The sequence below is a fragment of the Scomber japonicus genome, chromosome 13, assembly GCF_027409825.1.
Source record: "Scomber japonicus isolate fScoJap1 chromosome 13, fScoJap1.pri, whole genome shotgun sequence".
NCBI classification, from domain to species: Eukaryota; Metazoa; Chordata; class Actinopteri; order Scombriformes; family Scombridae; genus Scomber; species Scomber japonicus.
The window spans coordinates 9,499,061-9,511,354 of record NC_070590.1 but is presented as its reverse complement, the minus strand read 5'-3'; the positions used below and the strand labels follow the sequence as shown (position 1 = coordinate 9,511,354).

The 12,294-nt window shown below is 39.5% G+C and overlaps 1 protein-coding gene across 1 annotated transcript; it reads left to right on the top strand.

Annotated features, from left to right (window-relative positions):
- The first annotated feature begins 115 nt into the window (after positions 1–115).
- On the top strand, positions 116–12,294 carry pgk1 (phosphoglycerate kinase 1). Its single transcript, XM_053331519.1, has 11 exons — positions 116–263; positions 3,640–3,690; positions 3,829–3,984; positions 4,247–4,391; positions 7,011–7,114; positions 7,228–7,347; positions 9,112–9,226; positions 10,807–10,986; positions 11,158–11,335; positions 11,935–12,033; positions 12,133–12,294. The coding sequence occupies exons 1-11, from the start codon at positions 199–201 to the stop codon at positions 12,171–12,173; spliced, it is 1,254 nt and encodes a 417-aa protein (XP_053187494.1). The 5' UTR covers positions 116–198; the 3' UTR covers positions 12,174–12,294.

Genomic DNA, 12,294 nt, shown 5'->3' with positions numbered 1-12,294 from the left:
CCAATCATACGCGACGTTCTCCTCCGGCTACAGCCAATCAGATGTATGGACGCACCATGTGCCCCGCCCCACCGGTGTCCCTCCTCGCTGCGCTAAGGTCACGGTAGTCACTCGGTAGCTAACCAGCAGACGGAGGCGGAGGAGATCCAGCACAGGAAGGAACAGGAAACAAACAGCAAACCCCCAAACAACAGAAACATGTCTCTGTCTAATAAACTCAACCTGGACAAGGTTGATGTCAAGGGGAAGCGGGTCATCATGAGGTGAGCATTTTTAGTCTAATTTATGAACTGAAGAGACTCATTTGGATTATTTGGATTATTTGACGTTAGCCAGCTGACATTTAAGTCCGCAATAATGATGCTTTTTTTGCGGCAATGAAATGCTTTGCAGCTTCGCAGTTTGAATGTAAAAGTGATGGTTAACCATGTGTGAGTGAGTCAGATGTGTATACGTGACGGCAGGAAATGAAGTTGTCACGTTTTTTCCCCCATCCATGTTACGTGCCTGTGAGGAGATGCTGCATGGATGAAACTGCATCTTCACCGCTGATGTAGTCCCTGAAAATTAAACGCAGAAACATTACTGTGGTCCATTATTTAGCCTGTAATGCTATGATACTAGAACACCATCCCAAGTGTTGGCAAAGGCCTCTATTAGCTGAGGAAGAGGAAACAGGAAGCATTACATTTTGCAATTACAAAATGTGGGCTTGTTTTACTTGATAGACTGATGAAATGGGTATGAATGGGTTATTCATCAAAAGAGGAATGGATGCATGTAGTAGTGAGCTAGTATTTCTCCTAATTCAGCAGGCATAAGTCCCTTCTGGATTTTTAAGGGCTTTTTAAAACAAACAAATAATTTGAGGATTCAGCACTTTCTGACATTTTATAAACCAAACAACTATGAATAGTCCGCAAAATAACTGATAGATTAATTGATAATGACAATAATCATTCCTTGCAGCCCTAAACATTACAGCTGGTCCAATGCCTTGCATAGAGGCAAGGCAATCCACATTATCTCTCCCTATCTGGTCCAAACACAGTCTCAGTAGCTGGGAGGATGTCCTGATGCATGGCTGAACAGAACATGCAATAAATTGATAGTTGTAATAATAAAAAGTAGGTTTTAAAGTAATCTTAAATGCAGTTCTGTTAAAAGTAGTATTTGCCATTTACTTGCTGGATATTCCTAGAGATTGTGATGGGAGCACACTTGAAACTGACACCTTCTGTGAAAATGTCAGAGGGCCATCTCGGATTTGCTCGGCTTGGTGTTGCAACGACAGACGGCATAGGACAAGGGTCAACAGCAGCAGCAGCCCCCAACCCGCACCGCTCAGTAGTAAAAGGTCAAATTCACTTCAGTTTGTGCGAGTCTCAGTGTGGACAGACAGTTTGCTGCACCGAGACAATCAGACGTCGAGTTACCTCACATCACACCCAGGGCCTGTCTTAGCATGCCGTGTATATGTTTTATGAAGTTTCAGCAGCAGACAGAGTACAGAGGGGGATTTGTGAGTTAGTTGCTGGTGCAGAATTAAAAAAAACAAAAAAAACAGGGAAAGCAGGCCAGGACGTTGCTGTAGAGACCCAACTGTGCCTGACAGAAATCTGTTCAGCAGCCAAATCCAGCAGAGGCCAAGACCTGCCTGGAGAGGCAAACACACACTCACCCCTCCTCTTACCTTACATCTCACTTTTGCATCATTAAATGCAGAGTTTCTCAAGCACTTCAGAGATGTTCAAAAATGTCTTTAAGAGAGAAATAATTTCATTGGTTGAATTCATTTTAATAGATAAAGCTTAGGGCTGGGCGATATGGACAAAATCAAATATCACAATATTTTAGACCAAATACCTCGATATCGATATTGCAACAATATTGTAGAGATGACCGTCGATGCTTTCAGAAAATATTTACACTATGAAATCTTTGATAAATAATGTGGATATAATGACAAAGTGGGTAAAAGGTACATAACAGAACAGCTAGAACAGTCTTGTAAGTTCAGTTTATTATACTATAATTCATCCTTTAAAACCAGGAAAAGACAACTCTGAGGACAAATCGCGATATTACGATATATATATATATATATATATATATATAATCTAAAACGATATCGATATATATTCAATATATTGCCCAGCCCTAATAAAGCTACATGTGCACCGATTAGTTGATCAACACATAATTAATCACCAATTTGCCAGTTTTTGATTCTTTATTTTGAGTCATGGAAAATGGTAAATTCTAAACTCCTCCAGCTGAATATGTTCTAGTTTATTTAATTCTCTTTGATAGTACAGAACATTATCTTTAGTTTGTGGTCTATTGGTTGCATATACTTAACATTGCATCTCCGAATTTGGGAAACAGTGATTCACATTTTTCAAACATTTAAAACCCAGATTGATTAATTGACAAATCAACAATGAAAATATTCATTATTACGATTAGTTGCAGCTCTAGATGGAGCTGGGTAAAACTGCACCTGAGGCAAATGAGGAGGCCTATACTTCTCATTCATTGTTGTTTGCAGATTGAGTTAGCCATTAGCTAACTTTGTACCTTTGCTTTGTACAACTGCAGTTCTTCAGCTTTACCCATCAAGTTTTAACTCGTCCAATGAATCATTCCTGGTTGCAGATCAGCTCTGCTTCTGAGAAACGTCAGAGTCGTGTGTGTGTTTGTAATGAAGGAGCAAAACCTTCAGTTACATACAGCTTGACACTCAAGAGGAGCAGAAGGAGTGAGGAAGAGTGGAAATCTACTGCACTTGTTACACATTGGACCTTGTCTTTGTTCGACAGCCTGCTGTTGAGCCGCAGAATTGCTGACTGATGCGTTTTAGGCTTAAGACAATGGATCGCTGCTATAATGGCAGTGGGTTTGGTATGTGTGTGTGTGTCAGCTGTACTCATGCAGGCTTATCGTGTGTCTCAGTGCATCAGGTTCTCCGACAGAGGGAGGAGGGAGGGAGTTATGTAACAGCCTGGAGTACGAGGGATGCAGCATGTTCTCATGAGCTGCTAGTGTGCATCGCTGCATCGGTCAATATGCAACCAGCGAGGCATAATGCTGCCATTGAAAAGCAATTTTGAATAAAAGACTTATGTCTGAAAGTGTCTGTTGACAGTTGAGAGAGCTTACAGTTGGATGTTAAAAGATAAAACGATAGCATTATGTATCAGCAGTAGACACGTCTTCAATAGCAATTTTAAAAAAAAAGTTCAATAGAAGGTTTGATAGTTGCACGTAAATGCATTAAATACAAACTGACATGAAAGTGCACAGCAAAATTTAGTTGGATGGCTCAATAAACACAATATTTGACGGAATATCTTCCATTTGTCTGTGGCATTGGACACGTGGACCAGCACCAAGTTTTGGGAACCCTGATAAAGTGTCTAAGGATAGAAGATGTGTTATTGTACAGACCATAAAGCCCCCTAAGCAGAATTGTGATTTTGGGCTTTAAAAATAAAACTGAATTGACTTAACTTTGTTGTGATGCACTACATTTATAAAGTGTTGGTTGTAGAATAGGAAAATATGGCAAATCACAAACTTCAAACATCTCATGCGTCCATTTCTGTTTGATAATTTAGTTTCTTTCTTCTCTTTCAGAGTTGACTTCAATGTTCCAATGAAGGACCATCACATCACAAACAACCAGAGGTAAAGTCCATCTCACTTCTGAAGCTTCTTCTCTGCTCTCACAGTTAAAGTCGATAAACAAACCATTAAATTTGTGGATTAAATAAACTTGGGTTTTTAAAAGGATGAAATCACACTCTTGTGCTCGTTGATTTTCAGGATTAAGGCGGCCGTTCCCACCATCAAGCATTGCCTGGATCATGGAGCCAAGTCTGTGGTCCTGATGAGCCATCTGGGCCGTCCCGACGGAAACTTTGTGCCCGAGAAATACTCCCTGGAGCCCGTCGCTGCCGAGCTCAAGACCCTGCTGGGAAAGTGAGTCAATATAGTGACTGACACTTTTTTTCAGTAATGCATAGACTGAGATGGCACATGCTGAGGTCTGAATGTAGCTACCATTAAACTCTCAAGTTCAATCCAGCCTAAACTACTGCCAGCTTAAGTATTCTGTTTTGGTAACCACAAGATAATTATTTCACGGTCTCAAAACGAGAAGAAAGAGCTTGTTCTGTCAAAATCATAAAATAAAGTGTTTGAAGAAGATAAACCATCAGAAATCATCCTCTGTTCTTTACAGGGAAGTCAAATTCATGAAGGACTGTGTTGGTGCAGATGTGGAAGCTGCCTGTGCTAACCCTGCTAGCGGATCCGTCATCCTGCTGGAGAACCTCCGCTTCCACGTCGCTGAGGAGGGAAAGGGCAAAGATGCCTCCGGAAACAAGGTGAGTCTCACATGAGGTAGCTAAAGAGCTCCATCTGTCCGTCAGACAGCGAGAGAGTCGAACATAATTTGTCATTGCTGGGTCAACTGGAGGAAAACGCCCAGTCATCTCCAGCTGCAGCGCCCCTGCAGTGTCCCCCTGGAAATAGCTGCGTCACTGTCTGATGATGTCATTAATGGGAGTGGTGCAGACTGTATCCAAAAGCTCCTCCTATAATGCACATTATATTTCTATTTTTATTTGTAAGTTCAAACATTACAAAGTGCTTTCTCTCTCAAAGTGGAACAAAATATATGGTGTCCATGGTGTTTGTGCTGCTTTTTGCATAGAAATGCCACAATCTTCACCCTTTTTAAATTAATGGTGATTCATTAGTGTCCAAAATCTCAGTTTACTGCTCACTGCTGAAGAACCTACTGAGTCTTTATTATACAGAAAGTGGTGTCAAGTTAAAGTTCAGTTTATTTGCCACATGATTTGTGCTGCAGTAAGCATAATAAAAAACACCTAAAACACACAACACAGAAACAGATTTTTTAATCAGACTGAGTTTGTGAACTGTTAGCAAGAGCTGGAACAGAGCTCCGCCTATTCCAGTCCTCCTTCTCCTTAATATGCCATCTCTGCTTTCATGCCTGCTGGAGGCAATGAGGTGTGACTTTGACATCTAAGTGCTGACCTCGATGAGTTTTTCTCTTTAATCATGGTCCAATGCAGATGATATAAGCATAAAACAGGGCTCACGACTCCCCTTCAGATACTGTATGGATGTTAGGTCCTGAAGTGGTGGTGGGGAGGATCAGCAGCCTTGACCTGTTGACATTTATTTTGAAGGTCAGTGAGCTGCACTGGCTGGACGTGTTGCTTTTCCTGTCCTGAGAGGCCTGGTTGGTATGCAGCCGCTGTGGATTGGTTTCTACTGTACTGCCTCACTGTATCAGACAGGGAGCTTTATTTTTAGCTCATTAAAGAGAGTCACTGAGTTAAACCTCAAGATAAAGTTAAACTTATCCTACTCCATATGACAATACTGTAATCTTTAATAGAGAGACAAATGTTGTTTTGGCAACATATATACAACAAATACAAGTCTGGTAATAATAAATCTAACTGGAACTGATTTTAAGCCGATCAAAAGTCAGACTCTGAGCTCCAATGATTTCTTAATCAGGTTGTTGTTTAAAGAGCTTACACTGGTCTTAAACACATTATTAGTAGCTCCATCATTTCCGTCACTTTGCATTGTATTGTAGGACAAAAGCATTCTTCATTTAGCAGTTTTCTTTGTGTGAGCATACTGCAGATTATAGATTCCTAAAGAAGAATTTATTACCAAACTATTATTGCTCAATGCATGTTCTCCAGCAGAAGAAAACACTGCTTGTGGCAGTGATACAGTTAGAAAAGAGTACTTTTCTGATTTATCATTGTACTTCTATCACACAGACTGATGATGCTGCATTAATAGAAGTAACAATGCATCTTAACTGCCAACAGTTCAGTCAGAGGTCCGGGTGTGTTATGCAACTAATATAACCCCAATTCTTGACAAAAAGTAACTTTGTTGGAAGAAGAAAGAACACAACGGTAAAATGTTTCTAGTTTTTACCTTTTTATATTCTGTGGATTAAAAAGGGTGAAACGTAGGAAGCCGTTACAGTCATGCCCTGACCCAAGCGTGCAGCACTCGTGTCTGACATTTGGACGATACTGAGGAGCTCATTTGACCTTTTTCTGCCCTCCAGTCACACTGTCACGACCTTCATCTGTTAAAGTGCAGGAGGAACCTGATCCATAATGATGGACTGAATGTCTTACTGATCACGGACTGCATTTACAGTATATGGTGCTTCTAATCACACAGACACACATACTTGAATAGATGCATCCAAGGTTTTAAAGTTTGAGTCAGGTTCTCCTACTACTACTACAAGATATCTGCTTCTAATTTTCCCATCAGAATAAACTTTTTTTCTTTTTACTCACATTTGCTGCATTAATTAAAACGTCATTTTTAATCTCGTAAACAGAGTCTGACAGATCTTGATGTGTCTTATCGTGACTTATGATCACTTTGCCAATGACTAAAATCATAAAATATATTGGTTATGCTGTCTGACGTAGTGCCATTCCTCGTTTTCCATGAACATACACTTTCATTTTAATTAACTTTCCTTGGTGATGATCTTTCACTGTGGAAAACCTTTTATTGAAAACATGCTTTGAATCTCACCTAAAGATGATAATACAGCAGGTGCAGCAGCTGCTCACATTTTAATTCATTTAATAATTAATTCACTAATTAATGCTTGAATTTAGTCATTGAAATGAAATGGAAATATGTTTTTGTTTATGAATAAATGATGAACACATTGAAGGCTTTTAAAAAGGAAATAAACAGGCCTCCACTTCAAATCAACTGTCCGTCCAGTTATATTTTCAACCGGCACCAGTTCTCGTTATCAGTGTTCGTCAAGCAAATAGTAACTCTGAACGATGGTGAAATGAATATATCTGAATAGAAACAGATTACAGTTTTTACTAAAGGTCACTACTTTTTTTCTGTGTTTGTCTTCTTCTGTTATTCATTCCTATCCTTTTTTTTCTATTTCCTCACAGACCAAGGCCACCCAGGAGCAGATCGACAGCTTCAGGGCGTCTCTGTCCAAACTGGGAGACGTTTACGTCAATGATGCCTTTGGTACCGCTCACAGAGCCCACAGGTGAGCAGGACGCAGGTTGTCTGAACATAGTGGTGATCTGTGATAAAGTGATGATGATATCTTAACTTCTCCTTCTCCTTTGTCTTCTTCTTCTTCTTCTTCCTCTCTCACAGCTCCATGGTTGGAGTGAATCTGCCTCAGAAGGCAGCTGGTTTCCTCATGAAGAAGGAGCTTGACTACTTCGCCATGGCACTGGAGAAACCTCAGAAGCCCTTCCTGGCCATCCTCGGAGGGTGAGAACAATATTAGACCTGAGTTTGATTAGAGCTCCAACAATAAGTCCACTGACGGAGAATTATCTTAACTTATCTGCAACTATCTTTTTTTTTTTTTAAAAAGCAAAATGCCAAATATTTTCTGTTTCCAGCTTCTTTAAATGTGAGAATTGAATCAGTTTTAAATATTTAGTGACATTTATAGACCAAACGATTAATCAGTAATAAAAATGATCATTAGTTGTAGCCCCTAGGTTTGAGCATGTAACACAAGAGGGTTCATTCTTTCATTCATATTTTGTTGTTATTTTAGAGAAATACCAGCACTCACAATATTTGGTTAGTCTTGTCAGCTTTGTCCTTACCTGCGTTTCAGGTATCACCACACTGCTGCGTGCCAGCGTCTTTTTAAAATACCCAGGTGACCATCCAGGAATAGAGACTATAAGCTCATTATATAATCCGTGGTGTCACGGTACACTGCTTTCTTCAAGACATTATCACTGCTCAGCACTTATTGATAAAGGAGAGCGAGCAGGCAGAGATGAGAGGTCATACACAGATCACCTCGATATCTTGTTCATTTTTAACTTGTTTTCCTACAGTATGTGCATTTCAGTGCCCCAGATCTGTGTTTAGTGGACAGTAAAGGGCAGATTTATTTAATGTGAAAATGAAAATATTATGTATACACAGATGTAAGATCAAGCAGGGCTGCAGTAATCAGGGAGTTGCCCTGAAATTACTGAATTCATTGAAGGAATTTGTCTAAAACCATCCTGTTTTACCTAATATTACACATTTCAATAACAGAAACTTAAATAAACTGAAACTCACAATCATTAATACATCTATAATCAATAAAGAGCTCAGAGATAAAAATCACTGCATTGAAAGCAACTGAATGTAACTTTGGAGATGAGTATTTTTCAGCAGGTAACAAGTTCACAATATCTCTGTGGTGCTGCAGGTGGTTTTATCTTTATTAGGTCATCTTTTCCCTTTTTGGTCCAAGTTCTGGCACCACGTGTGAATGAAAACACGAAACAATGGGTGAAGCTGCTGTGATGGTGTAACCGAGCCGCATGTGGGAGTCGGCCTCGTCTCAGAGTCCATTTTAGCATTGTGCAACTGTCACTCCCGCTCAGCGTCAACCAGTGCAGCCAATCACCTTCCAGTTCTTCCAGTTCACAAATAGAGGACATTGACCATTAGTGTGTAATGATCAGCCAGTGAGAGGCTGCGAAGGTCAGCAGCTGCTTCATTACATTGATTTTAAACCATACTGTCCTGTACAGTTTCTTTTCAGTTCACAGTAAAATATAGTCAGGCTGCATTAAAACAGAATTTTGTTGCTATGGTTACCTGTAGTTGAATAAATACCTTAAGTAAACTGTTGGCTGGAAGTATTTTATGTGGGCATGGTGTATAAAAACCCTAAAAAAATGTCTCTTATTACAAATACTGGTATAATATAGAAATACGTCATGATAGGTTAAATGACTTTTAGCAGAATCTGGCTTCAACTTTATGTTTTTATACAGCTGTGAAGACGCCATGATAAAATAAAACTACAAGAATTAGCAACAGCATTTAGAGATGTAAATATCTGCTTTTAATAAAATATTAAAGCATGGGTCAGAAATGATATTAATAGTATAAATCAATTACTAATATATAGATGCATATCAGTGTAACTCTTGCTTATTGTTCACTTTTTTTCTCATCTTTCCATCTTTGTGCATCTTATCTATTCTGATATGTTCTGCTTGTTTGTTTCAGAGCAAAGGTCAAAGATAAGATCCAGCTGATCAACAACATGTTGGATAGGGTCAATGAGATGATCATCGGTGGCGGCATGGCCTTCACCTTCCTCAAAGTCCTCAACAACATGGAGGTGAGCAAAATTACACAGATACCCCATGAATCTCAAACATACATACACACACACACACGATCCATAGTTTTAAAGTGATCTCATTTTTATACTTTACTTATATTCATCAAGTGGACAGAAATACGACTCAAGTTAATCATAATGTTGCTCCTCTCAATGTGTAGTCACACCCTCTAGTGGCCAAAAAACCCTGACTTGATTTTTAACCATCTTGTTTGTTAGCCCCCAAACAGTTAGCCCCAAAGTTAGCGACAATGGTTTAGCTTAATTTCACTACTTGATCTAAGTTGGACTAACCTTTAAGGTGGACCAGTTGTTGGGATGATGGTGGCGAGTAGTGAAATTTTGAACTGGGCTTGCTGCAACTGAAAACGACACTATAAAAATAGTGAGAATTAACAAAAACAAGGTTGAATTGCAAAGAGCTGAAGGGGATCAAAGGGGTTGGATGATGATTCTCTGTAGATTCATCACTATGAACCCTGTAGGATCATTACATGTAATCATTAAAACATTTATTATAGCAGCTTGGAGTGTTTTTGGTATTGTTTTGACAGTGCAATGATTCCTCTTAGATTTTCTTTTCTTTTTCTGTGGCAAAATGAAACGATATCTTGAATGAACCCTGTATGACCAGACGTGAGCGTGCTCTCCTAATCGAGCTGTTGGACTCAATGTTGAACATCGGTGGTGTTCAAATACGCTTGTGAAACTGCTTTGTTTGTGTCACAGCAGAGATTGGGAATGACGTTGATTACCTGAGTTTGACCTCCCAAAAAAACAAAAGGCTCAGTTCATTTCACCCACATTGAACACATTTTCCTTTAAGTGGTATCAATGCCAAGTTTTATTTGCCTTGATGTTGAAATTTCCATATTTATCACCTCAATACTACGTAGATGAATGGAGTTAAGTTTGTGCTGCTCACAGCACTGAAAGATTGCATTAATAAAACAAACTTCTCTCTAGAAAGGTTGAACCACATCAACGTCTGTGGATTATTCCAAGTTTCTGGAAATTGTTTCTAGAAAAACACGTTACTGTTGATTTATTTTAATGCCGTTTTCAGTGTTGTGAGCACCACAAATTATAATTATAATTAAAATCTGATGATTATTTTCACAATTAATCACCTAATCAACAAAACGTCATAAAATAGTAAAAAACACCCATCACAACATCAAAGGAGATGTCCTCAAATGTCTTATTTTGTGCCGCTTAATAGTCAAAAACACCAAAATATAAAATTCACATATAAGAAGAAGAAAAGCAAACAAATTCACAAATTTGAGCACCTTTACCCAGTGACGGTTTGGCAGATTTGCTTGACGTTTTACTGAAACGATTGTTCAATTATTAAAATCAACTTCCTAACTCTAATGTCAATATCCATAAAGTCAAATTTAAATATAAATATGAGAAGATATGAAGCTGCACTCATCAAGGGTTTAAAAGTTTCAAGAGTTTTATATCTTTCATGTCGTCTGAAACATCAAACATCAGCTAGACTGCTTGACATTTGTGAAGTTTATTTGTCTCCTCATCTCTCCTCGTTTCCTTTCCACCTCTCCTCTTCTCAGATCGGTAACTCCCTGTACGACGAAGAGGGCGCCGGCATCGTCAAAGACCTGATGGCCAAGGCCGAGAAGAACGGTGTCAAGATCACACTGCCTTGTGACTTCATCACTGCTGACAAGTTTGACGAGAAAGCTAAGACCGGCACTGCAACCGTCGCTGCTGGCATCCCCGCTGGCTGGATGGTGAGAAAAGAAATTTCATTGGCTCAAAGATTTAAAGATTCACCATGATTATGGTTATTGACATACTATGAATATCATATATCTTGCTTGTACAAATTCGAAATATGAAGTTTTCTTTTCACAGTTATTTCTATTTTAGTTCATATTTTCTGATAAATGTCTCCTCTGCAGGGTTTGGACTGTGGACCAGAGAGCTCAAAGCACTTTGCCAATGCAGTGGGCAGGGCCAAGCAGATTGTGTGGAACGGCCCAGTCGGTGTGTTTGAGTGGGACAACTTTGCCAAGGGGACAAAGAACCTGATGGACAAAGTGGTCGAGGTGACCAAATCAGGCTGCATCACAATCATCGGTAAGAAAGACAAAAGGGAAGCTGAATTATGCTTGTCCACTTAGGAAATTATAAATTCAAAGAAAAGACAGATGAAAAGCTTCTGTTTCATCCTGCCACAACAGGTTCATCTATTTACAGTGCAGCCTCACTCTGCTTCAATAATCAGATTTTTTTCACCATCATGCTGCAAACACAGAATCAGCAGGGCTCTGTTACCTACAGAAAATGTTGGATTTACATTTGCAGTAACTCTGGAAATGTTGCTTGACATAGTAAAAATGCATATATGATATTGAAATTGAGTTATCTATTGATTATTGAGTTATATCAAGCATCCACAGAAATCTGAGTGAAAATAAAGATAACTATTAGAAAACCTAATTCAAAAACAACTAATTCGGCTTTTCGAACCATTTCTAAGGATTGCAGTGGTGTGATCAGATTGTTTGCTCATTTTCAGCTCAAGGCAGAGTTGAACATTCTGTCTTTTTAGCATTGTCAGCATTAAATAAAACTCACGGGTGTCACATCTGTCAGAGTTATATTGAGTCTTTTTAAGATTTTTGTGATAAACCTCTTTAATCATGCATGTATGTTGTATGTCTGCGTCTGTCCAGGTGGGGGCGACACTGCCACCTGCTGCGCCAAGTGGAACACAGAAGACAAGGTCAGCCACGTCAGCACAGGAGGCGGTGCCAGCTTGGAGCTGCTGGAGGGTGAGTGACGGACAACATGATGAGGAACAAATAAAAAACATCAACATGGTGCTTTGCTTGATGCCTGACTGTGTGCCTGCTCTCTCTTTGTGTCCACAGGTAAAGTCCTGCCCGGTGTGGATGCCCTGAGCAACGTCTAAACTTCCCATCAGCCCCACTGTGTGTGTGTGTGAGAGTGTGTGTGCATTTACGTGTATGTATGAGAGGTGTGTAGCGACTAAGCCAGACTTCTGTTTACTCCTTAAAACCCTGCAAAACAAA

Bases quoted from the DNA above. Each gene is read 5' to 3' on its own strand.
- pgk1 (XM_053331519.1), top strand. From the start codon at position 199: ATGTCTCTGTCTAATAAACTCAACCTGGACAAGGTTGATGTCAAGGGG. The intron at 264-3,639 runs GTGAGCATTTTT...CTTCTCTTTCAG, and splicing joins GGGAAGCGGGTCATCATGAG to AGTTGACTTCAATGTTCCAA. The intron at 4,392-7,010 runs GTGAGTCTCACA...ATTTCCTCACAG, and splicing joins AAGATGCCTCCGGAAACAAG to ACCAAGGCCACCCAGGAGCA.